Source organism: Ochotona curzoniae, unplaced genomic scaffold (assembly GCF_017591425.1).
Source record: "Ochotona curzoniae isolate NIBS_2020 unplaced genomic scaffold, NIBS_Ocur_1.0 scaffold_4505, whole genome shotgun sequence".
NCBI classification, from domain to species: Eukaryota; Metazoa; Chordata; class Mammalia; order Lagomorpha; family Ochotonidae; genus Ochotona; species Ochotona curzoniae.
In genome coordinates, this window is record NW_024467118.1 from 55,368,920 (window position 1) to 55,393,869 (window position 24,950).

At 40.6% G+C, this 24,950-nt stretch overlaps 1 protein-coding gene across 2 annotated transcripts in view; it reads left to right on the forward strand.

Annotated features, from left to right (window-relative positions):
* Positions 1-24,950, forward strand: part of DLC1 (DLC1 Rho GTPase activating protein) — a 397,667-nt gene that overhangs the window by 219,340 nt on the left and 153,377 nt on the right. Inside the window, exon 1 of one of the 2 annotated variants that reach the window (XM_040965991.1) lies at positions 9,533-9,719. The exons of the other annotated variant lie outside the window; for it this stretch is intronic. Coding sequence (XP_040821925.1) covers positions 9,581-9,719 — 139 coding nt within the window. The 5' untranslated portion in view covers positions 9,533-9,580. Of the gene's footprint in view, positions 1-9,532; positions 9,720-24,950 lie in introns of those variants that run through there. 2 annotated transcript variants of the gene reach the window in all.

The following is a 24,950-nucleotide window of genomic DNA, read 5'->3' on the forward strand; positions in this document are numbered from 1 at the left end:
GGTCTATGCCTATCTGTCGTTAAGTCAGTATCACACTATCTTGATTGCAATAACTTTAAAGTAAGTCTTGAAATCAAGTAGTATAAAGCTTCTAACATCATACCTTTTCAAAGTCATATTAACTTTTTTATGTAATTTTTAAAGCCTACTTATCAGTATTTTAAAAACTGCTTAATTGTATTTGGGTTTATGTTTATAATTAGTTTGAGGACAGCTGAAATCCTAGCATTAGAAACTTCAATTCACAGAACATGGGAAATCATCTACTTATTTAGCTAATTTATTTAGACCTGATTTATCAGTGTTGTATAACTCTCAGTTTTAAGTTGTAGGTAAATCTAGTTCTCAGTATTTTGGGTTTTTTTTTATCATGATACAAATGATATTTTCTTATTTTGATTATTAGAAGGTCATTGCAAGTATATGGAAACAGATTTTTGTATGTTGACTTTCAATTTAATCAATGTGACTAGAGATTAATCAATTTTGACCTCTTGGCTTTTGATCTTCTGAATTATCTCTTTACCGTTTTAATAGTTTCTGTTCTGCGTTATTTCCTTTTCTTCTACTGTCAGGTTGCGAGCTGTTTATATTCTGGGGCTAATTTAGCAAGACTATTCTGGTGATTCTACTCAAGTCCTCATATTTCCCAAGTTCTCTACACACTGGTTGATGGAAACACAAACTAATGACAGCCCTGTGAGCTCCAGGAATGATCTGCCTACTGATTCCCAATGCTTGGCAGGTTTTCTTCTCATACTTATATAGATGAGTATGTAGCCAAAGGCTCGGGGAGACTTCTTTGCAGTGTTACAGATTCCACACCATACCGTTCCTGGATAGCTCCTCCATTCTCTTAAACTCTGATCCTTGTCACTTGAAGATTGCTAGGTTATTTGGTTTTCCTTTATCTGCTCTGTGGCCTATAAATTGCTTCCAAGCATAAAGTTGTGGTTAGGACAGTGTTAGAGTTCATCTGTCATATTCCAAACCTTCTCTCGGAGATCACAGTCCTTATGTATTGTTGTCCAATTCCTGAAAACTGTTTTGGGATTTTCATATTTAAGAGTGTGTGTGTATGGGTGTGTGTGTAAACAAGACCCTTTTTAAAACACAGAAGCTAAATCAACCTGAAAATAGCTTTTAAGGAAACATTCAAGTCTGTTTTATGGACAGTGTTTTGGATCTTGTCATAATATCTGATACTTAATAACATCTGGCATATTCTAATGTATGTATGTGGCATTGAGTATATATGAAGATAAAATCAAACATTTGAGCTATTTATATCACAGATGCAACTCTTATGTATTTGAATCCTCAAGATATTTAATCCTGATCTCTTAATAAAATCATACATAAAATAGCTAGCAAGAATTGAAATCAATATATTTTTTAAACAGTTGAAATAGTGCTGCCATACCCTAACTTTGTGTGAGCAGAGAAGTGACATCAGTGAACTTCTGTATCCCAGTGTTGAACTCTTTATTTTTACACTGTGAAAACTGAAGAATAGGAAAGCAAAAGGATGAAAATGCAAAAGAAGAAAAGGGTAAAAGGAAATGAATGTTAAAACAAATCATTTCCCCCTAAAGTTTTAACTATATCTACAATTTATTTTATCATTACGTATTTTTACTCTTGCTAGATTATAAATGTATTATTTTCTTCTTTCACTTCTTTTGGTGAAATATTCTTATTGATTTTTTTTAAAGATTTATTTTTATTATTTTTTATAGGAAAGGCGGATATACAGAGAGGAAAGATCTTCAGTCCGATGATTCACTCCCCAAGTGAGCGCAACGGCCAATGCTATGCCGATCCGAAGCCAGGAGCCTCTTCTGGATCTCCCACGCGGGTGCAGGGTCCCAAAGCTTTGGGCCGTCCTCGACTGCTTTCCCGGGCCACAGGCAGGGAGCTGGAAGGGAAGCGGGGCTGCTGGGATTAGAACCGGCGCCCATATGGGATCCTGGGCGTGCAAGGCGAGGACCTTAACCACTGCGCCACTGCGCCACCGCGCTACCGTGCCGGGCCGGATATTTTATAGAAGTTAAAAGTATTTTAACCTTCCAAATCATGACATAGGAAAACATTCTGGAAACCTCACTACACCATCTTTCCTTTCTCCACAGCCTTTTCTTTCCTGTCTTTCTGCTAAAAATTTCCATGTAGAAAAGCTGAGTCAACTACAGAAAATGGAAAAGAAACACACTAAGACAGAGTAAATCCAAGGAAACAAAGTACTGTCTCCAGAGAAACATATGCAAAGTAACTTGAAAAGAGCTTGAGAAAAGCATGAAAATGATCAATTATGTTTGCTAGTGTTAAAACTCTGTTGCGGGGCCCGGCGCAGTGGCGCAGTGGTTAAGGTCCTCGCCTTGCACGCCCGGGATCCCATATGGGCGCTGGTTCTATCCCAGCAGCCCCGCTTCCCTTCCAGCTCCCTGCCTGTGGCCCGGGAAAGCAGTCGAGGACGGCCCAAAGCTTTGAGAACCTGCACCCCGTGGGAGACCCAGAAGAGGCTCCTGGCTTCGGACTGGCATAGTATCGGCCCGTTGCGCTCACTTGGGGAGTGAATCATCGGACGGAAGATCTTCCTCTCTGTCTCTCCTCTCTGTATATCCACCTTTCCAATAAAATAAATAAATAAATAAATAAAACTCTGTTGGGGCATATTTCAGGTGGCAAGATGGAGGCCATCAACCCCAGAAAGTTGTTTTATTCTCTCACTCCAATTGGAGAGGTGCGGCGCCACCTGTGCAAATCTGTTAAATTCCATTTCACTCTCTCAACCAGAGTGAATGATCTGTAATCTCATTGGCAATGGAGACAACACTGGTCCAAGACCACAAGTTCTCAGGACCAAGACGGAAATAGGATCCTTTTCTCACTGGCAAGTCTCCCTGACTTTTCTTTGATTTGGTAGAAATCTTTGATTCAGAAAGTATAGGCAATAACTAAGATTTCAATAATGAAAAGGCATATTGTGGCAAAAAAAAGTCAAGCATGTGTCCCGTTCCTTATTATTCACTCTTTGTCTATTATATATTTTTGCTTTAATTTAGTTTGAATGATCATGTGATTTTCATATAGATTGGTGATTACAACCGTCTCTGAACTTTGATCACTGTATGCTGTCAGTAACTTCCTGGGTACTTATGTGCTTTGAAATGTATACAAACGTGAAAATATTTAAAGAATCATGCACATAGATGTAAATTTTAACACTTTTTTCCTGCCTTCCAAGGATAATCTTGCTTGGTAAATTTCTTGATAAATTGTTAGAAGATCATGAGTGAAGTCTGTTAGTGGGTCAATATATAAATGACAGTGTAAGTGACCTTAACCTGAACCCTTAATCAGGAACATTTAATGATGTTTATCACAAAGGAGACTTTCAATCAAGTTCAGCATAATCCTAAACTTTCAAATGTAAAAGCAGATTAAGAAATAAAATGTAAGCAGTCAGCGTTGTTCATTAAGCTGTCTCCTGTAGTGTTGACATCCCATATTGTTGCTGTTTGGAGAACTATCTGTTTCATTTTCAACTCAGCTCTCTGCTAATGAACCTGGGAAAGTAGTAGAGGCAGTCCTGTACCTAGACTGGAGACCTAGATGAAACTGCTGGCTCCAGCCCTAGCCATTGCAGGCATTTGGGGAATGAAATATTTCTGTCTCTCCCTTTCTCTCCACTGTCTGCCTTTCAAATAAATAAATATTTAAACAAAAATGCCACTTACCAAGGAAATGAAAATGATCATGGATCAGATAAGCATTTCAAAATGAAAACAATCATCAGCCATATATCAAGTACCTGATACCAGGCAGGTGTTAGCTGTTGGAGTCAACAGAAGCCATTGACACATTCCTCCAAGTTACAGTGCCTTCATTGCATGAATTCTCCTTCGTGTGGCCTGTGGGCCTTCACAAGGTAGTCCTGCTTGTGTGGACTTTGGCCTTTTGGGCAGAGCCATTCGTCAGTGATGGGCTATGCCATTCACTAAGCTAGCCGTCCTGCATCACTCTTAGGGCTTCACCAAGATCACTTTACTTATTTCCTTCCTATGCCAAAGAGCCAGATCTGAGTGTGATGTTGTCTCTTAATAAATTCTCCATTTTTTCTGCTATCATTTGTGTTTTTTTAAAAAACTACCAGCGCTTTGAGTAGCTGTGAATTTTCTATTTTATCTAAAGGGTGTTTAAATGAATGATAGGAGCTGATTAAGACCATAGCAAATTAAGACATAACACCAAAGCAAATGTATGCTACACAGGTTTGGGAGAGAAATTGTCCCTACCGTTAATAAAAGAATATGTGACTGGGGCAAGTATTGGCTTAGCAGTCAAGTTATCAATTAAGATGCCCAAGTCCCAAATAGAAGTACATGGTATCAATAACTGCCTGATTCCTTGCCCCATCTCCTATTCTAGCTTCCTGCTAATGCGCACCTTGGGAGGCAGTGACAGTGGGTCAAGTAATTGAGCTTCTGCAACACCTAACTGAGTTCTGGCTCTTGATTACAGCATCTGGGAAACTGTACACATTTGCAGAGTTAACCAGCAAATGGGAGCTATCTTGCTCTCTTGCTATTGCACTCTCTCTTGCTCTCAGTGTCTCCCTCCCTCGCAAATAAATAATGAAAAGAAAATGGGATTTAGAGGTACGAAGAATCAAAAACAGTCCCAAAGGTAACTTTAAAGAGCTATGGCAGTGAAGATGTACTGGAAGTAGGTCTTTGACGGTGCTTATTTGCTATTGTTTCTTAGGATCACAAAGTAGAATGTAAAGCTGGTGCCTATCAGATAACTTTAAAGTTGTTGTGACATTCTTGAGCATGAATCTTCCCGCCAGTTTCCTCTCCTTTGTAAGAGGTGACAAAGCCTGGAACCCTGGAATGTGGGAGGAAACACAGGCATTAGGCACAAGGAAAAGCACTTGCAGACTTTCTTTTCAAGTCTTCTTCCTGTCCTCCAAAACCTATTGAGTCTTGAGTGTGTTTATTTTACTTGGATGTATATGGTTTTTGTAGAAGTGAATGATCGATAAATGACTTATATTTCATCATGAAGAGTTAAAATATTTTTGCAATTAGGCAAAATTCATAAATTTCGTAAGATTAGATAAAATCTGTAATACACTATATTTCAAAAAGTTTGTGAAGAGCTCTGCATGATGGCTCAGCACGTGATGATGCTTCTTGCAACACTAGTGACTCATATCAAATTGTCAGCTAGCGTCCCACCTGCTCCACTTTTGATGAAGCTCCTTGCAAATGCAGCTCCCTGCAAAAAGCAGCACAGAAGATGGCCCAAGTGCCCGAGCCACGCCAGCCAGTGTGAGAAGCTGCTATTGAGTTCCTCGCTGCTGGCTTCAACCTGGCCCAGGCCTGGCTATTGTAGCCATTTGGGAGATAAAAACATGGGTCTCCCTCTCTGTCATTTTGCCTTTCAAATAACAAATAAAATAAACTTAAAAGGATTTGTAGAAAAAATAGAAGTAAAGCTTATTTTAGAGCAAAAAGTTTTGGAACGCATGTATATGACAGGTCTTCAAAAAATTCATGAAAAATACATATTATGAAAAAATGGTGCATGAGTTTAAATTTTTCATAGGAAAAAAACCTAATCCTTTGATTCTAATTTTTTTTAAATCCCCTTGTATATTTGCCAGCTGGGTTTATTCTTAGACAGAACTAGGGACCTACCTGAGCCAAAATCTGTAACTTAATAAGTCAGACGAAACTTCTGCTCTCCAGGATCAGAAGAGGCTACACAGCTCTCCCTTGGCAAGAAGCAGTTTTGATCATGGCTGTCTATCAAAAAACATACTGACTTAAATGCCAAAGCACAATGTCTTCATCCTTGCCTCTCTTGTAAATCCCAGGGGTTTCTAGACAAGTCAGTGGAATCCTTTTAATTCCACTGTTCCCACCTGCCAAAGTTGACCTCATATGACCACAAAAATCTCTTCACCTCTCACCCCTCACAGAAGACTAAAATTATGTGAAATTAGTGGAAACATAACTTGAGAAATTACTGTATAAATGATAGATCCTAAGAAGCTCCGCTTTTCTGTGTGCAACATTTCAAATGGCTTACCAAGAATGAAAAGAATGAAAAGTCAAAACATAGTTTTCACATGGCTGTATATCTGAATGGCTTTTCCTCTGTATGTTTGAAACATGGCTGAAATTCATCCAAAACAGTGCAAATATCTGTACAATGAAGTTTGGTTTTAATAATGTCTTTTACAGAGCAACCACATTTCCAGCATTCTTTGGGACTGGAATTACCATATCAGTGGTTGAAACTCACCTTGTTGAGATGCTTTCAGCTGCATCCTCCCTTTCCAGTCTGTTCATGACAGCTGCATTTACATTGATACATTGCCTTTCTTATTTTAAACAAAATCTTAGTTTGGGTCTGTGGATCAGTTCACCTAATGGAAGATACTAACAAATCTAGGGTTTTTTTTTTTTTTTTCAATACACACTGAGATAATTTAGTGTGTGAAGAGTTTAACACTAGAGAGAGAATGTGTCAAGGGAGCAGGAAGGTTTTGGGGGCACACACTCTGGAGAGCGCTGTGCCTTCAACTAGGCCTTGTTTCTCTTGGCCCAAGGCCCTTCAGTATCCAAAGCAGGAATCACCTAAAACCCATCTGCAGACTTGGGCCTCTTCCATACCCAGCTCTTTTCAGTTACTGTATTTGGCTGAGATTAAACTAAAAAGCTGTGGGCCCTGGCTTAGTATCAACTGAGCCTAGATTACTCCAATGGGTCACTCTCATCACTATCATCGTTAATTTAAAACCAATCAAGTGTTCCATGAAGCTAATGAGCCTTGAGGGAGCCAGAACTGCCAAGCCCTACATCTGCCACTGACTATCTGGCCTTTCTCAAACCTCCTCTGTCTGAACTCCATGGCTCTCATCTCCAAGGAGGAGCTAGTCATATCCACGTTGCTGTGAACAATCACATGTCTATACCAATTCTAGAGGAGTTTGTGTTGCATGACAGGTGCTCAATAAATGCTATTTCCCCTTCCTTTCTATGCCTGGGTATGGAAAAGCTCCCTGCTGTTGTAGTTAGTGACAGTTTGTGATACCAGCAGTGAATTAGTTGATATACATGCTGAGAATGACTGAATGGGCCTGATGTTGATGTAGATTTAGACTAGAAATTTGGAGATGTTTGGAGACAGGAGTACAAAGCACATTTTCCTCTGTTCCCAGACACTGTCGACATACTTCCACCATGAAATGTATGATACTATTTTGAAATTATTTCAGGCCAATGTGAAGTCTGATAGCTGGTGGCTGGCTTATTCATCTTCACGTTCCCCTCATGCCTAGCATTGGCAGTGGGAGGGCGGTGCTGCTGTTGTGGGTACCTCATGTTCTTTCTCTGCAAAATCTGTCCAGGCATGTGGGTCTGTTCATGTTGACCAAGGAATGAGTCAACATACTACATATTTCCTTGGTCTCTATGAAGGAGAAATACACAAACACACATGCATGAGCACACAGAATTTGGGCATTTTTTTTAATGGAGCCAGGCTTTAGGTGATCACATCTTAATTTTTTTTTAATTGAAAGATCAAAAAGAGAACTCCCATTTATTGGTTTAGTCCCTCAATACTTGCAATGGCCAGCCCAGGTCAAGGTGAAAGCCGGGAGCTGGAAGCCTAAGCTAGATGGAAGTGTAGCAGAAGCCCCGTTACTTGCAATCTCACCTTTGCTTCCCAAGCTCTGCATTAGCAGGAAGCTGGAATCAGGACTTGGAGACAAGTTTGGAACCCAAGTACCCTGGAATGAGACACAGGCATCTTAACTGGCAACTTAACCGTTAGAATAAATGCTCACCATTTTTTAAATTTAATGGGGAACAGACACATATAGCCAATATGATGACAAGGCAAAGAAATAGACATTTACCAAAAGCACATCCCTAACTGGGGAGACTGAGTTTATCAATTTGGGATCTATGCATTATTAATAAGCAGTAGTACTAGTGTTAGCTTTAATCCATGAGCACAATCTCACTATTTTCATTATCTTTGTATACGTAACATGTCAAAGAAATCTGGGAAAGAGGATGCTATTGTAGAAATGTGATGAGTCAGGAGAACGATGTGGGTTGAAAATGACTTCATGCATAAAAATAATTATGGTAATAATTAGCATTTGCATGGTACCTTACAATTTACAAAGTGCTTTTACAGCATTATCTCATTTTGAAAAGGTTATGAACTGGCCCTCAGATACTATCTTATGCCAATGTTATACTTCCCTGCCAGACCTTGGAAGTTATAAGATGGAATCTGGGGGACAGTGAAAAGCGAGAGAATTAATAATACATTAAAAGTAGAATACCTGCCAAGTTCTCTGGCATACAGATTTATTTGGCATTGCCGATACCTAAGAACATATATTGTAAAACAAGCAGCTAGTAGGAATTTTGATTTCCAAGTCAATACCAAGTGATACTTTGTTCTTTGGAGATTAATTTTGACTAATTAGTTGATTCCACTGGAAAGTGGAAGAGAAACCTATGTAGACCTCCCATCTGGTGGTTCACACCCCAAATGACGGCAATGGGCAGAACTGGATCGGGGGAAGTTGGAGCCAGGAACACAAGCCAGGTCTCTCAGGTGGTGGCAGGGACCCAAGTGCCTGAGCCCCACCTGCTGCCTCCCAGCGTGTGCCTTTGCAAGGAGCTGGAATGCAGGGCTGGCTCAGGACTTGAACCAGGAACCCCAAACAAAATGCTATGTGAGCAAGCTTAAGTGTTTGATGTACATTTATAATGGCAAGATTCTCACACTTATAGCTGAGAGTCACAATTCCAGAGTGCACTTGAACCTTATTTAGAGGTAAACACTACAATTATTCGATGAGGCCTACTGACTATGAGTAGAAGGACAATTAACAGAGGGGAAATATAAGGAGCTGATTACCTAACTTTTGGTTTAAAACTCAGGAGTCTACGAGTTAGAGAAAATCCAGACTGTTCTATATATAGCGTGCCCAATAAAGCTCCATCTTCCCTTCCCCAAGCACGACTAAATAAAATGCAAATGTTCCTGAGACTTAACCTTGAAAGTTGAAAGACAACCCCTCCCGCCAGCTTTCCTCTCCCTCTGCTTCAACTCTCTCTTTCCTTCAAACATGTGAGGTTACCTGCACTGGACTGCGCGTGCACTAAAGACGTAGAGACTCGCAGCTCCGCATGCACTGAGGCTGGTTATTGGATTACACAGGAAGCTGCGAGCATCTAGATAGCCCGGGCTGCAGCTCGAGCGCCTGGCGAGCGCGGCGCTGGCTCGTTTGTAAGCCTTTCCAGATGTGGACGCCGCGCGCTCTTGGCCTCAGTCCAGGAGGCCGCCTGCAGTTGGCGCTTCCCCGGGCCGCAGTGCGAGCCGCAATGCCGGCATCCTGAAGGCGCGGGGCCGGCTCCTCGGCTCCTTGCTGACCGGCGCCCCGGGCGGGGCAGCAGCCCACTGCCGGCGAGGGCATCTCCACGAGGAGGAGAGAGAATGGTGGCTGCCTCCCTGCTACGCTGAACTTATTTACAAGCGGATGGGAGATCCTGAGGCCCACGTGATGGCCCAGCCCTGGAGAGCCCCTCTGCGAAGGTCCTTTAGCGATCACATCAGGGACTCCACTGCCAGAGCCCTGGACGTTATTTGGAAAAACACCAGGGACAGAAGGCTGGCAGGTGAGAGACGCGCGGGGGGCGGGGGGCGGGGGAGGGGCAGGGGGCGGACGCGGGGAGGAGAGGAATTAAAAAGAAACGATTGAACCCACAGACATAGTTATTAAGTGGGATAATGAATGATCTCATCCACTGGGCCATGTCATGGCAATGTTTTCAGTCTTCCTTTCGTGACATTGAGGTTGCGGGAGAAGGGGGGTGTCTTGTAACACTGCTCTGGTTATTGGTCTGTTTGTTTCCAGATAGAGTTTTAGGGATGATTTTTTTTTCCTTTTTTTTTTTTTTTCTTTAACCTTGAAAGAAAAGCAGGGTCCTTGAAAGTGTCAGAGTCAGTGGTGATGGACAACGGCAGGCAAAAGCCCTGAGGTCTGTCAGGATCATCTCTGAGTCAGGTCTGTCAGGCTGCTCAGGGTCATCTTGGGTGCTGGCATGACAGGCACAGGACAGGGCCCAGCAGGGCTGTGTGTGGGTCAGTGTATGGGTCAGGCTTACCGGGTGGAAGCCTGCTGGCATTACCCTGGCAGCCTTGAGCCACTCCTGAGTTCCACCAGGTGACAGTCACCTAGAGGCAGGCATTGGAAACAGAATAAAATGCAAATGTGGTGATGCAGTTCAGATGTTCTGAGGCTTATGTCACAGGATACCAAATAGTGGGTTGTTTGTGGAGGCACAGGGACCTCTGCCTGCCTGCTCTAAGCCTGGTTCTCCAGACATTTACATGGATGGGTCAAAGATTGCTTCCTTAACCCTTTCTGTTAACCCAGTTGTTTTTCATAAACTGGATGAGTTGTTAAAATTACTCAAAGTAGTTCCCAGGGCAAATCCCAATATCTGTGCTATGGTCTTGATAAAAGGTCATTGGGTTTTCATGAAATTGTCCAGAGACTAATAGAAAAGGAGAAATTTAGTATGGATAAGTTGTGAAAATAAAGCAAATTACGAAAATAGCAGTCTAGTATCACACTGTCATGTACTGTGTCCTACATGCTTGGGAAAATCTTTCTGTTAAACGATATTGTCCAAGACTAATAGAGAATAAACAATGATGAATCTAACCTAAAGCAGAAGAGACAGAGTAAATATATTTTTTTAATTTCTTTTGAGTAAAACAACTCAACTTTCCCATAAGTTTGTTTAAAAAATATTGGAAGTTGGGCCCGGCGCGGTGGCGCAAGTGGTTAAAGGTCCTCACCTTGCCGCCCGGGATCCCATATGGGCGCCGGTTCTAATCCCGGCAGCCCCGCTTCCCTTCCAGCTCCCTGCCTGTGGCCTGGGAAAGCAGCAGAGGACGGCCCAAAGCTTTGGGAACCTGCACCCGCGTGGGAGACCCGGAAGAGGCTCCTGGCTTCGGATCGGCATAGTATCGGCCCGTTGCGCTCACTTGGGGAGTGAATCATCGGACGGAAGATCTTCCTCTCTGTCTCTCCTCTCTGTATATCTGCCTTTCCAATGAAAAAATAATAAAAATAAATCTTTAAAAAAAAAAAAAAATATTGGAAGTCTGATCTAGTGACAACAATTTGCAATTGACCAGAGACAGTTTAAGCAATAAGAAATAAGAGTGTAACATCCCCTACTGCACAAGACAGTTTGGTCCAGCAGTTAAGATGCCTCCACCGGAGAGGAGAAGGTGTGTAGCGGTGCCACGGGTTAAACTGCCTGCAACGCCGCATCTCATGTGGCAACACCAATTCAAACCCTAGCTGCTCTGCACTTCTGATCCAGCTCCCTGCTAGTGCACCTGGGAAGGCAGTGAAAACTCAGTTACACACCCTGCTACTCGTGTGGGAGACTCAGCTGAAGTTCCCGGCTCCTGGCTTGGCTTCCGCCTAGCCCAGACCCAGCCATTTCAACTACTTGCAAAGTGAACCCATGAATGTAAAATTAATCTCTTTGTTTCTGTCTCTCTGTGTGTGTGTGTGTGTGTGTGTGTGTGTGTGTGCATGTGTGTGTATTACTCTACCTTTCACAGAAATAAATAAATAGACTAATAAGTAAAAGATCCATGGCATGCATACATCCCTTAATGAATGGCTGGTGTCAAATCTGACACCACTCCTGATTCCAACTTCCTGTGAATGTACACCTTGACAGGCAAGAGGTGATCACTCATGTAATTGGGTCCCTGCCACCCAATGGAAGACCCAGACCAAATTCCTTCCTTCTGGCTTCAGCCTGTCCCAGTCCCAGACCCAGCTAATGGGAGAGATCTCATCCTCTCCTCCCATCTCTCCCCAGTGTTCCTACTTCCAAGGATTCCTCCTCTACTTTCTCAAAACATAGAGCTTCTTACAGATGACGACCTCCAAGAATAAGGACATCAACCCTGAAAGTTGCTGTCCCCTCTTTCTCATTTGTCATATGTTAATGATGCATTTGGATTCAAAATGCAGAAATGGGTGAACAAGTGTACATACATATTGTCATAGATGAACTGTATCATGGAGACTAGAGTACCAGGAAGTAAAGATACATTGCAGGATACATCTCTACTCCTGAATGAAAGGAGGACTCCCAATGAAACAGTTAAATATGCCTTGACCATATGATACTGGGTTTTCTACCTTTATCTATACCTATAATGTCACCATGCACTTAAATGACAGAAAGCTAAACTTGTCACTTTTACTGAAGGACTTTATTACTGTAACCATACAAGGGTAGGGGCAGTTGGCAAGAATTGGGAAGGAGAAAAGGTAGAGAAAAGAGGAACTTGCTATACCTAGAAAACTGTATCATAGAAAATAATAAAGCTAATTAAAAAACAAATATAAATTCATTAGCAGAAAACACTTCAAGAAAAATGAATACTTTGTAAGGTTGATAACAAATACAGTATATCCAGAGTTCTCACAGCAAATAGAATTTTTGCTGCTCCAGAAGTGAACTGAGTGAAGGAATCATTTATGTTATTCAGGTTTCCTAAGAGGAAGATGGACCTCAAAATAAATTCATACAAGGAGAATCAGGATACCGAGAGTCTGAAACAGACTTTGGTTGCAGTTGAACTGTAACTCCTGGAGCCTGGATACTGTGTGTATCTTTCTTGGCTTGTGGCTGGAAACTCACTGAGTGTTTGTCAAATGGAGATGGATTTGGTACAGATCCAGACCTCAAGAGTGCTTACTTTTGTCTCTTTCCTTCATACTTCTCCACATTCAACCCACCTCCTGACTCTGCTAAATAGTAATAATTAATTATGCACAGAAAGTCACTTCTCTAAGTATCTGATACCAGATGGAGCAACCTTCCGTTCTCAGTTTTGGCTATGAAATTGACAAGATACAAGGGGGACAAAAAGCACTTTGAAGCTTCTGGGTGGAAAATACTTCTGATAATAACACATGGATTGTTACTTTACCTTTATGGGTCTCATCAGGTTTCTCAAAAACGAATTCAAAATGTTAGCTTCTTCCACCTGACCTAAAGATTTGTTCACAGGACAGTTTTATTTCCTAAGTACATTTTTCTCTCTGTTTCTCTCTCTCTACCTCTGTTCCCTCCTCGTTGTCTAGTTCTCTTACCCCAAATGATGTCATGTACAGGAACCATTATTTATATTTGCCTGCCCTAAACTCCTTTGTATATACAACAGAATCTCACTGGTGTTTTTAAGGATCTGCAGCTTTATATAAACAAAATTTGGAATTGCTGCTAGGAAAGGGTCTTCAGGTTGTAAGGACTGAGAGAGCATACGTTGTTAATGGCCCCTTGCTCTGTATTTAATTACCCCACTCCTGCCCAATGAACATCTACAGAGTTTCTCTTACTCCTATCTGCTATTCAACCATTACCCTCAACCCCACAAGTCCTTCAACTTCTTTCCTAATAGGATGGCATGGAGTTGTCATTAATTGGAAGTTACATGATAACCTTGGAGTTCCATAAGGCCTGGGACTCTTGGCTGAATGAATTGTGCCTCACTCTTTCGTGTCCTGTGTCCCCACAGCCTAAGCATAGCACATGCTTCTCTTGCCTGTCTCTCTCTTTCAAGATGCATCAGGGTACAATTTATCCCTGAAAAACAGTTGCCTCTTAATCCTTTCTTAGATGACAGTCCAGCAAATCTCTTTAGCACGCTGAGGAAACCTGTGGATCACAGCTCTATTTTGAATGTACAGTATATAGACTTCTAAAGGAAACCATTATAATGTGTTATAAATTTACTAAAACATAAAATTGTGGTATAGTAATAAAACATGAGTTATACAATATAGGAAAGTAATTGTGACATGAAAGATACATTTAAAGATCCCTATTCAAACACTGCTATTGCTTAGCTAATTAAGAATCTTAAATTGAGAGCAGGCATTTGGCACAGTGGTTAAGTTGCTGTTGGGAAACTAGCATCCCGTATCAGAGTCCCTCAGTTCAAGTCCTAGCTCTGCTTTCAATCCAGTTCCCACTAATGTGCACACTGGGATGCAATAGGCGATGGCTGAACTGGTTGGATAACTTCTGCCTACCTGGTGGACCTAAGTTGACTTGTTCACTTCTTAGTATTTTAGGAGTAAAACAATGAATGAAAGATTCTCTCTTCTCTCTCTTTCTTCCTTTTTCAGCTCAAGATTCTTGTCCCTTTTTCTCCCCCTCTCTTCTCCCATTCAAATAAATGTTTACTTTTTTAAAAAGATCATCAACTTTTCATTGAACTGATTTTTGGTTCATCTCTCTGTTCCCAGCCTTTGTCAATAAAGAATACTGTGAAGCAATGCCTCTATCTGTAGCCACTGTGTAACCTATAGTTTTGTGGTCGACAATAACTACTGAGAGTTGCATGGTAGCTAGCCAGTAAGATTGCATAAATATCTGTGGACACAGAGGTGGCAATTGTGCAATTAGAATTGGGTTTAGTCATTTAAGAGGATGTATAGTAACTGTGTAATGGAGACTGTGATATCCAGATGTGAGGATACAATGTAGTATGCATCTCTACTTCCATATGAAGGATGGAATCCGAATGAAACTATTTATTATATCTTGACTGTGGTATGTTGGACTCTCTGCCATTGTCCATGCCCATAATGATGGCCATACAACTCTTTATGAAGAACTATACTATAATAATAATACAGGGGAACTCAGTGGTGGGGGGAGGGGACTTGGAGAGGGAGTAAGGGAAATACCAGGGCCAATGGACCTGTGTCATAAAATGATAATATTAATAATATAAAAAAGAAGTTTTTTTTTTTAAAGAATTAGGTTTGGGCCCAGAACAGAAGCCTAGTGACTAAAATCCTCGTCTTGTATGTGCCTGGATTCCAAATAGGCACCAGTTCATGTCCCAGCAGCCCCACTTCCCATCCAGCTCCCTGCTTGTGGCCTAGGAAAGCAGTCAAGGATGGCCCAAAGCCTTGGGACCCTGCACCCATGTGGGAGACCAGGAGGAGTCTCCTTGGCTCCTGCTTCAAATGGGCTCAGCTCCAGCCATTGCAGCCACTTGGGAAGTGAATCAGCGGACAGAAGACCTTCCTCTTTGTCTGTCCTCTCTGTATATCTGACTCTCCAGCAAAAATAAATTAAATCTTTAAAAAAAAGAATTGGGTTTGATAATGACTGTGACTGTGAAATGGGATCAAAATAAATGACATTTTGTGATACCTGCAAAACCTGTACAGTAATAATACAAAAGTTTTCCTTTGGTGACAATGTCATAGGGACAGCTAGTTCCATCAGGAGTAAGAGTTGGGAGCAGGACAGCTTACCAACATTCATATCTGGAAGGGATCCTAAATTTCAGTCAGAATTTAAGCACATGGAGAGATATTGTTTCGTCATCTAAATTCACAGACCAGAGTCTACAGATTAAGAATTTTTCTTTAGGATCTGGTTTTTAAATACATCTAGAACTCAGATAGACAGAGATGTTGGGCTCTCCTGCATGAGCTGGCTGGATTTCCTTGCTGTAGATTTGACAGAGCTCCACAACAAGTTAAGACCGATGCAGCAAGAAGGGTGCCTCTAAGGGAAAAGGAAGTGAACGCTGAGTCTAGCAAGAGTTAAAGGGGCTGGAAGTAAGGCCAAAGCCAAGCTAAACATATAGAGTAGCTGCTTTTAGTTTGGAAAGTCAAATTAACAAAGTTGAAAGAAAGGAAATGCTGGTCTTCTGGCAAGAGCTTATAAGATGAAGCTATTAATGCAGCATAATATACACTGATATTAAAAAAGAAGAATCTCCTCTCTCTACTTACACATGACATACAAAGGAAGGAAATCTAAAGGCCTTAGCCTTGTTGGCTGTATAATGTGACACTACTTCCATGACTTGATATTTAAAGGAAAGAAGAAAAACTGGCTTGCCTATGAGGAGGGCAAGAAAATATTAAGAAATCTCAATCCAAGTAAGATCCTGTGACTATAAAATAGATGTGAATAGTTATGTGAGATTCCCCCTCCCCCGGGGGGTATATTTTGTTGAATATTCAATGTCTCGTGTCCTTCCTTCGTGAAATAGACTTTTACATTTAGGCTAACCGGATCTCTAATTCAGTAGTAAAGTGAGTGCTCGACACGCTCTGTAGTACATTGGCACGCAATGCAGTGGGGCATCAAGAATTCTGGCCCATGTCCAATGAAGGGCAACCACAAACACTGACTCCTGTGAACTGTTTTCTGCTCATTTGGTTCCCAGTGAAAAGCAAGTAAGGGCATATGTAATGCCTTTTAGCTGCGAATGAGGTATGCCTCAAAATATGCAGCCTCCTCCAGTAAACAAAGACGCTCTAATCTAGATTTTAGAGAGAGAGACAACCATTAGAGATGCTTTGTGAGACACTGTGATGTGAGCATGTATCTGGCAAATTAAATTTTACCATTGCAATAAAAAGAAGAGCATGTTGATGTCGGGGCTGCCTTTGATGAGAGAAAATATAGCACTGTGGCTGAAAAAACTGTGACATCACACTGCCTGGGTCAGAGTCCTCCTAGTCCTGTACTAAATAACTTTGTACTTGCCTATATGAAGAGAATAGAAATAGTATCTGTCATAAATGGCTTAAAGGATTAAATGGGCTACTATGCAAAGGACCTACAAGAGTTATTGGTATATGATAAACACACCATCCTTGTTTGTTATAAACCCATAGCTCTTTTTCTGTACTTTCCGAACAGTTTTACCATATTACTTGACATCACTATAATTTGCCTAGAGCTTTCAAGAGCAAAAATAGTTCAACCATCCCAAAAAAGAAAAATTTTTAAAAGGTATAATGTCAATGGGATATGAATTTTATTTCAATAACAATGGAAAATTTAGGAAGGTTATTTCTGGCCAGACCTCTGTGATGTCCACAATGAAATGAGTGTAGAGTAACTGTTTCAGCATCTTGGTATAGGAGCTAGTTCATGTATGTGAAATTGTCAAGGCCAGATATGCAATATTTGAAAGTCTTCGAAAGCGAGTTGGAACTTGCTTTGAAAAAAATGCCGTGTGGACGGAGCCAAACATGGCAAAGAGCAGTCACACCGGCAGGCCTGGGGTTCCTCGCATTGGCTCAGCTCTGGTATGAGAAAAAAAAAGTATGCTGAATGTCAAAGCTGCCACTTGAAAGGGATGTTTTGCACACCTCCCTTCCTGGCTCAGAACTTCTATGACTTTCTTTATTTAAAGTACTGAGTATGAACAGTCCACACATCTTGCCAGAGGTCATTAGAATGGCAGTAACTATGTGTCCAGAATCAAAGGCTGGATGAAAGGACTGTATTTGTTTGTCACAGATCTGCTGAAGGAACTGAAACTGCATCATAAAGCAAAAACAGTGGATCTAAAAGAATGTTCCTGTGAAGTTCTCTATCCCAGAGCAGAGCCATTATTTCGATTTTGGATTCCAGTTACTTGGTTTTAATGCTAATCTGTCATTCTTGCAGAGGGATGATGTGTGTCCAGATGGCATTTGCTGGAGTTGTGTATAATGGTGATGGATCTATATTGATCCTGCAGTGTTCTTTCCCTAGACCTCCTGGAAGCCCTTGTATACCATCACTGAACAGGACTAACATGGAAAAAGCCAAAGTTACTTACCCCCATAAGGGCAAACTCACAGCTACAATGCTGCTGATGCTTTTCTGCATCGCAGCCAGATACAGGTGGTGCTTTTCTGTAATATGAATTCCACATGGCACCTCCACGTACAGTGGCTGATCATCACCATTTGGATGCATTCTGTAAAGTGTGCTGAGTGTCACAGCCTTATGCTGAGAGCTCTCAAGGCATTCCTTCAGGATCTTCACCACTGCTAGTTTTCTGTGTTTTGTCAGGGTTGTGCTCATTCTGTACCCTTGTGAATTTATTTTTAAGTAGAAACTTCCTGATTCCCTTTTAATGTCACAGTGATCACTTTTCTCTTGTTAGCCATCGAAATGAAAATATTTGAATCATTGGAAATAAAATCCTCTATGCCACTATGAGAAAGCAGAAGTAGCGGCGTGTGTGAGTGTGTGTGCATGTGCGCACACGCGCATATCCTTGCCTGTGTGTGAGCTTTGATGTTTCCATCTGGGTAACTTGTTTGCACATTCCGCAACATTTGAGGAAGTTCTCACACTGGTAAAAGGACTGACCTAATTTGCTGGTCTTCCACTGCTTTTTCTTTTTCCTTTTTTTTTTTTTTTATAAAGGACATTCATATATGAGACTTAACTCCACTGCGATTTACTCCAGCATGCCATGGGAAGCAAGGAGATTTGTTTATCTTTCAGGCATTGGCCCACACTTCATATTCGACATAAACCAAATCTGTTCCAGATTCAAAATCCCATAAGGACTTGACAGTGGCAGGCAGAAAGTAGAAAAAGAGATGAGCGGCATTTGAGTGATTTGCCAAAATACTCACCCTAGTTTTCCATTAGTTTACAGTAAAAAATATCTTGGGTTTGTATTCAGCATCACAACAAAAGTGTCAGCGTTAATCCTTTGTAGTGGAACTGCCAACTCATAAATCATTTGAATCAAGAAATGAAATATAAAAATTATCAAAACATAATAAGAAACCATGACAAGGTTCTGCTTAGTGAAATCTTGGTTGATAATCTCTGAACACCCTGATGCTACACTATGCCCCACCCTTCTCTTTTTCTTTCTGTGTCTCTAGGGACCTTGGGGACATGAACACAACTAGGCAACTGCATGCATATTCACACAGATGCACATAACCCTCAAGAGTCACATGACTCCCTGGAATTTCTTTTTATAAAAAATTGAAGAGTCCTGGTTTACAGGAAGCTGGTGTAAAAGTCACAACATAGCATCTGGCTGTTGACAACTGGCAATTGGAGGAAAACAGCACATTTTATGGTGTCTAGACTTTGTCTACCTTACAGATTTTTGGTGACATATTTGGCTTTTTGTAGACGACTCTCAGATTACTGAGTCAGCATTCAGTATAGTTCAGTTTATCATGATCCATCATCTTTAATCTGGTCTTGAATAGCAGGATGTTGTAGGTCCACATTGAAGTGTGACCTTTGAATGTTTTCCATTCATGCTTGATTACTATATCCTAGAGGTCTAGACAGTGTTATTGGTTTCCTCACCAACATAAACATCTGTCCAGAAAAAAAAAGACACCAAACTAGATGAGTAAAAGCATTCCTAATCTACCTTTATAATACGCAATATTAAAAATAAAACTTTTTTTAAAAGTAAGCCCATCTCAGGTCTGAAAGCACACCATCATACTCTTAGCTTTGATAAGGCAGTCTTTGAAGTTTACTTTTTCACTGATGAAAGCAAGTTTGAACATGTAACTTCAGACATCTTTCCTTTGTGCTATTACAAGAAGCTAGAATTTCATTTAGTGAATTCCAGCCAAATGAAATTAGCACATGCGTGTTGACTCATGTGCAGCTTGTGGCTGGACAAATGAGATGACAAAACAAGAGGGTGGAGAAAGGGGGCATGAGACAAAACCCACAGCAAATTGAGTGCTAGTCATCAACCATATAAAGCTCTTATAGGACTTCTAAAATTTTGTTTCACAGTGGGTTGATTTTGATACTTTATGAGTTGTTCATTGTGCTCCGACTAGGCAGAATACTTATTTAACAGCCAGTACTACATGGGATACATCAATTCAGTGACTCAGAAGGAGAAACTGAGGCCTGAGCTTTTATGCTGGGGCTACACATATCCAAACAAGCACCCCACACATCTTGACCAAAGCCGCAAGCACCAGGTAGAAGAAAATGAATGGACAGTAGGACAGCCCCAGTGTACTCATTCATGCCTTCTGCATACAGATGTCACATGTATCTCTGTCATGAAAGTAACACTGGGAATTTTACATTTTAAATATCACAAATTTATGAAATGTGCCTTGGGTTACTAATTCTAATATATACATAATTTGTACATAATATTAAGTTTCTTTCTTCTTTATTTTTGTTTACCATAGACAGGAAGCAAGTATGTCAAAAGCTGCTTTGGTGATTATTTGTGTAAATTGATGACTTAGAACTAAAACCTATATTTTCACCCAAAGCTCTTTGGCACCACATGGTCATCGCACAACTGAAGACAAATGCAGAGGACAAACTTCAGAAAAATCATGTCAGAGCGACGCCTGGAAATGTATTATAAATGCCCTTTGCACCATTTAAGGCAATAACAACAGCTCCCTAACCAGATAGGCTGGGCAGGAGGAAAGAATAAACACTTAATATTTAAAGAGAGGTGGGGGGGAGTGGAAGAGAGAGAAAGAACAAGAAAGGGAGAGAGAGAGGACATGGTCTGGGGAGAGAATTAACAGGGAGATGAGGTTAAAGCCCTTTGCTGTCTTAGTGACGGTGACAAATGAATCAGAACTGGGCTGCCTCTTTCTCAGCCACCACCACACACATTCTGAGCTCCCATTCCCATGAGGCCAGGTCACAGTTCCTATGACCCTGAGCAGGACTCCTTCTTTGCTGCATGAAACAGTCTCTGAGTGAACCTCCCCTGGCCCTCCGTCCTCACAGATCCCTACCACCTACCCACACATACTCCTACTCCAAACTTCCTCTGCGATTGCCTACTATTTTTCTTGACCTATTCTGTATTTCAGATTTTATTTATTTGACAGACACTAAGACACAGATACTGAGCTTAAACAATTCATAATGCGTAATTTATCTGTGGATGTAACCATTACTGGGAATACTGGCTTGTCGCAAAAGAAAAGTGCAGATTTTTTTCATCACAACATCTTACATAATATCTTGATTTTTAAAAGGAGCTTAGGCTATGAAACTATGTCATAAAATGAAATGAAAATTTAAAAAAAAAAAGATTAAAAAAGATCAGCCCTCCCCCCCCCAAAAAAAGAGCTTAGGAGAATGGCATTTGACAGTTTTTATGGCCATAGAGAAAAGCTGACCCATATCTTATACAAATTGAGTTCTAAGGGTCAAAAGTCAAGTGCTTTTAATAACTTTTTAGGGGTAGGTAATCTTTGTTCACTTTGAAGAGTAAAGTATGTACTAATTGCTTTTGTAAAATGAAGAAGATGTTGCTATAGCTAATGGCCCATGCAGTTGTACTCTGGGACATTTGATGCCAGCGTCTCAGGTAGCTTGAGTTGTTGTTTTCATAACATACACATTCTCTTTGATTTAATAAAGTTTAGGTAATATTTGAAATTCTTATCTGAAACATTTTTCTCGAAATATCTTCAGATAGATTATCAATTAACTAATAGAAAAGTTGTTTTTATCAGATATTTTAGACATGCAGGATACTCAGCTGTCAATTAGAAGCCTCAGTAATAAAACATGCCTGTTGCTATTAGAGCCCCTGGCTACCCCTATTGGATCACATTCCTTCCTGTCCTCCCACGCCCCCAAATCCCCTGTCCTGACCATAGTATTGAATCACTCTTCTCCTGACTTTATACTCATCGCTCAGTTAAGTGTTCCGAAAATATTAATTATGTATTTGGAACTTATTCACATTAAGGCTGACATGTATTTATGCTGACTGCCATCATATAAACATGCTGCCATTCTCCCACTGAGAGGTTTTAAGGTTGTTTCCAACTATATCCTGTTATAAACATGTGCTGTCATAGCATTATTGTCCTTGTCCCTGGATGCACAGATCTAGGAGTTTGTGATAGACTAATTCCTCTTAGGTTGAAATTCCATAATCTCAGATATGCACGTATTATGTAGCCAAACATTTCATTGGACTACAAGAATATTCACTGTAGAACAGATTTTTTCCATTTTTTTAAAGATTTACTTGTTATCTGAAAGAGAAACAGAGAGAGAAAGGCATCCTTCATCTGCTGACTCACTTCCCAATGGCCGAAATGGCCAAGGCTGAGCAGTATCAAAGCCAGATCCAGGAGCTTCATCTGGATAGCCTACTTGGGTGGCAGGGTCCCAAACTCTTGGGACATCTTCCATTGTTTTTCTCAGGTCTTGGCAAGGAACTGAATCAGAAAAGGAACAGCCAGGACACAAACTATTGCCCATACGGGATGCTGCCATCACAGACAGTATCTATACTCACTAATCACAACACCATCCCCAAGAAAAAAATGTCTAATACTGTATATCATGGAGTACTTTTTAAAAATAAGTAGCATAGATGGCAATATATTAAAGTCAAATGCACAAGTATACTTACATTCAGCTATACTATATATACATGTTTGTATATACATATACATATATACACATAAATACACACATACATGTGTACATATACACACATACATTATCTATATATTTATATATATGCATATGCATGCACAATATATATTTGTGTGTATAGCATATATAGATTATGATGAAGAGTTTTTTAATTATTAATAGAAGCAAAAACAAGGTTAAGGATAAAAATTGTAAATAATCATTGATATTTCATTTTAATGTGGTTTCCCATACAGGTTAAATCACTGTTTTAAGGAGATAATAAATCCACTTCATTTATGCCTCTTTTAATCCTAGACTTGGGTATAAATGCAGCTGAGGTAGACGTGGAAGAAACAAGATGGAAAGAAAGTATGAGAATTAGTAAAGCAGAAACAATGTGATTCAGACAAAGTCTTCATGATAATTTATATTAAGAGTATACAGGGCCCGGCGCAGTGGCGCAGTGGTTAAGGTCCTCACCTTGCACGCCCGGGATCCCATATGGGCGCCGGTTCTAATCCTGGCAGCCCCGCTTCCCTTCCAGCTCCCTGCTTGTGGCCTAGGAAAGCAGTCGAGGACGGCCCAAAGCTTTGGGACCCTGCACCCGCGTGGGAGACCCTGAAGAGGTTCCTGGCTTCCGACCGGCATAGCATCGACCGTTGCGCTCACTTGGGGAGTGAATCATCGGACGGAAGATCTTCCTCTCTGTCTCTCCTCCTTGCTGTATATCTGCCTTTCCAATGAAAAAATAATAAAAATAAATCTTTAAAAAAAAAGAGTATAGAAATATGTCCTTCTTTCAAAAACAAACATGTTAAACTTCCATGAAGACCAAAGATTCCTTGGCCCAATGAGCAAACCTGCCATAGAGGACCAACTCTTCGAATGCCATTGAAAAGTAGCCTTTCTCAAATGCTGAAGACAGTATCTTCGAGTGGAGAAAGTATGAATTCGAAAAAAAAATAAACATTGAGCTATGTTTTCTATTCTGTTGTTCTACATCAACAGCAAGTAACACTTTGCTTTTGAAAATAGTGTAGAACCCAAGTCTCATGGTTTAGAATCACATGGGCTGGAAAAAGATGGAAAGTTAAAAACAGAACCTCCACTTTTGTGTAATTGAGAGTGGTTATTTTCTTTTGAAATCTAAACTACCAGTGTGTACATGGAGACCGTGACAGTAAATTCACTCATCTATTCCCCTAGGAGTCTCTGTTCCTATCATAATAAGTTGGAAGTGATGCTTTGTATGACAAATAGCTCAAATGTCATATTAGAAATGGTAACTCACCCATCTCCTCTGAATTTCCTGACTGCATTTGTGAATCGCTTTGTTAAATGACCTCTTTTTTCACTTTACTAAAGTGCCCATGTCACTCCTTTGTCTGAAGTCCAGTGAGCATAAAACATGCATTGCAAAATATGAAGGGATTTTTCTCCACCACCACATGATTATCAGTTGTTCTCCTGACTGCAATGTCTTTTATCATTTGTTGTGGAAAATGTTGCCCCTTAGGCAGTTCTTTAAATTCTTTCTCTTCTCTAATATATAAATCCTTATCTTTCAAGTCTCCTGACTTCTGCTAGAACTCCTCTATAATAGCTATTATTTCTACCTTTAATTAACTAATTCAGTTACAATACAGCCTGCATGCCATAATTAGACATTTGGAATTAATACTTCCCCCACTCCTCAGTGGCACCTTCACCCTCAAAGAGGAGTCACAGAAGAAGAAATCACAAGGCTTTTTGAAGCCCTTGTAAGGTGCAGAAAGAGTGCAAAATTGAAATTGGTCTCAAAGTCCTGTTGTCTAATTTCAGATAGACACCTGGCCTTTGATGATAGGCTTTGCTCTGAACTTTTCCTGAATTATTATTTGATTGTTCATAACATTTTAAGTAAATTATGTTATCCTTGTTTTACAAATGAGGAAACATGTCCACAGGTTAAGTATCTTGTCCAGGATCTCTCAACATGTCCAAAATGGAGTTTCCTGATTTTCCCACAAAATGTCTTTATCAACTCAATTTACAAAAGTCCCTTTTGATTCCTCTTTTGTTTCATTCCCTACATTCTTTCCACCAGCCAGTCATAGCAGCTCTACCTGCAGATGCATCTGGAATCTGATTTTCTATCGCTGCCCTCCCTTGCTCCACCCTGGGTGAAGCCACCCTCATCTTGCACTTGCATTCTTGCAGTGGCCTCTTCATTAGCCTCCCTTTTCCTCCTTTTTCCCCTCCATCCTGTAACTCATTCCAAACTACAGTGATATTTATAAACACAAATTATGTCCTGCTACCTCCCAATGCAGAATGCTCCAACCTCCTATGGCTCAATCTGGAACCTGCCTACCCATCTTATTTCAACTTCTATCCTTTCACCCATTCATCACACTCCATACACTCTGACCTCTGCTATTTCTTAGCAATTCCCTCTCCCTGAAAGATTCTCTTCCCAGATAATCATGGGATTTCATGCCTCACTCATCCACATCTGTACTAAATCTTACCCTATTGAGAGTATATTCTATATCGCCCTATTAAAATTTCCTTCTCCAATCAGCCAACCTATCCTAGGATGTTAGATCTGTCCATTTTTTAAATCTCTCTCTCCCTCCAGTA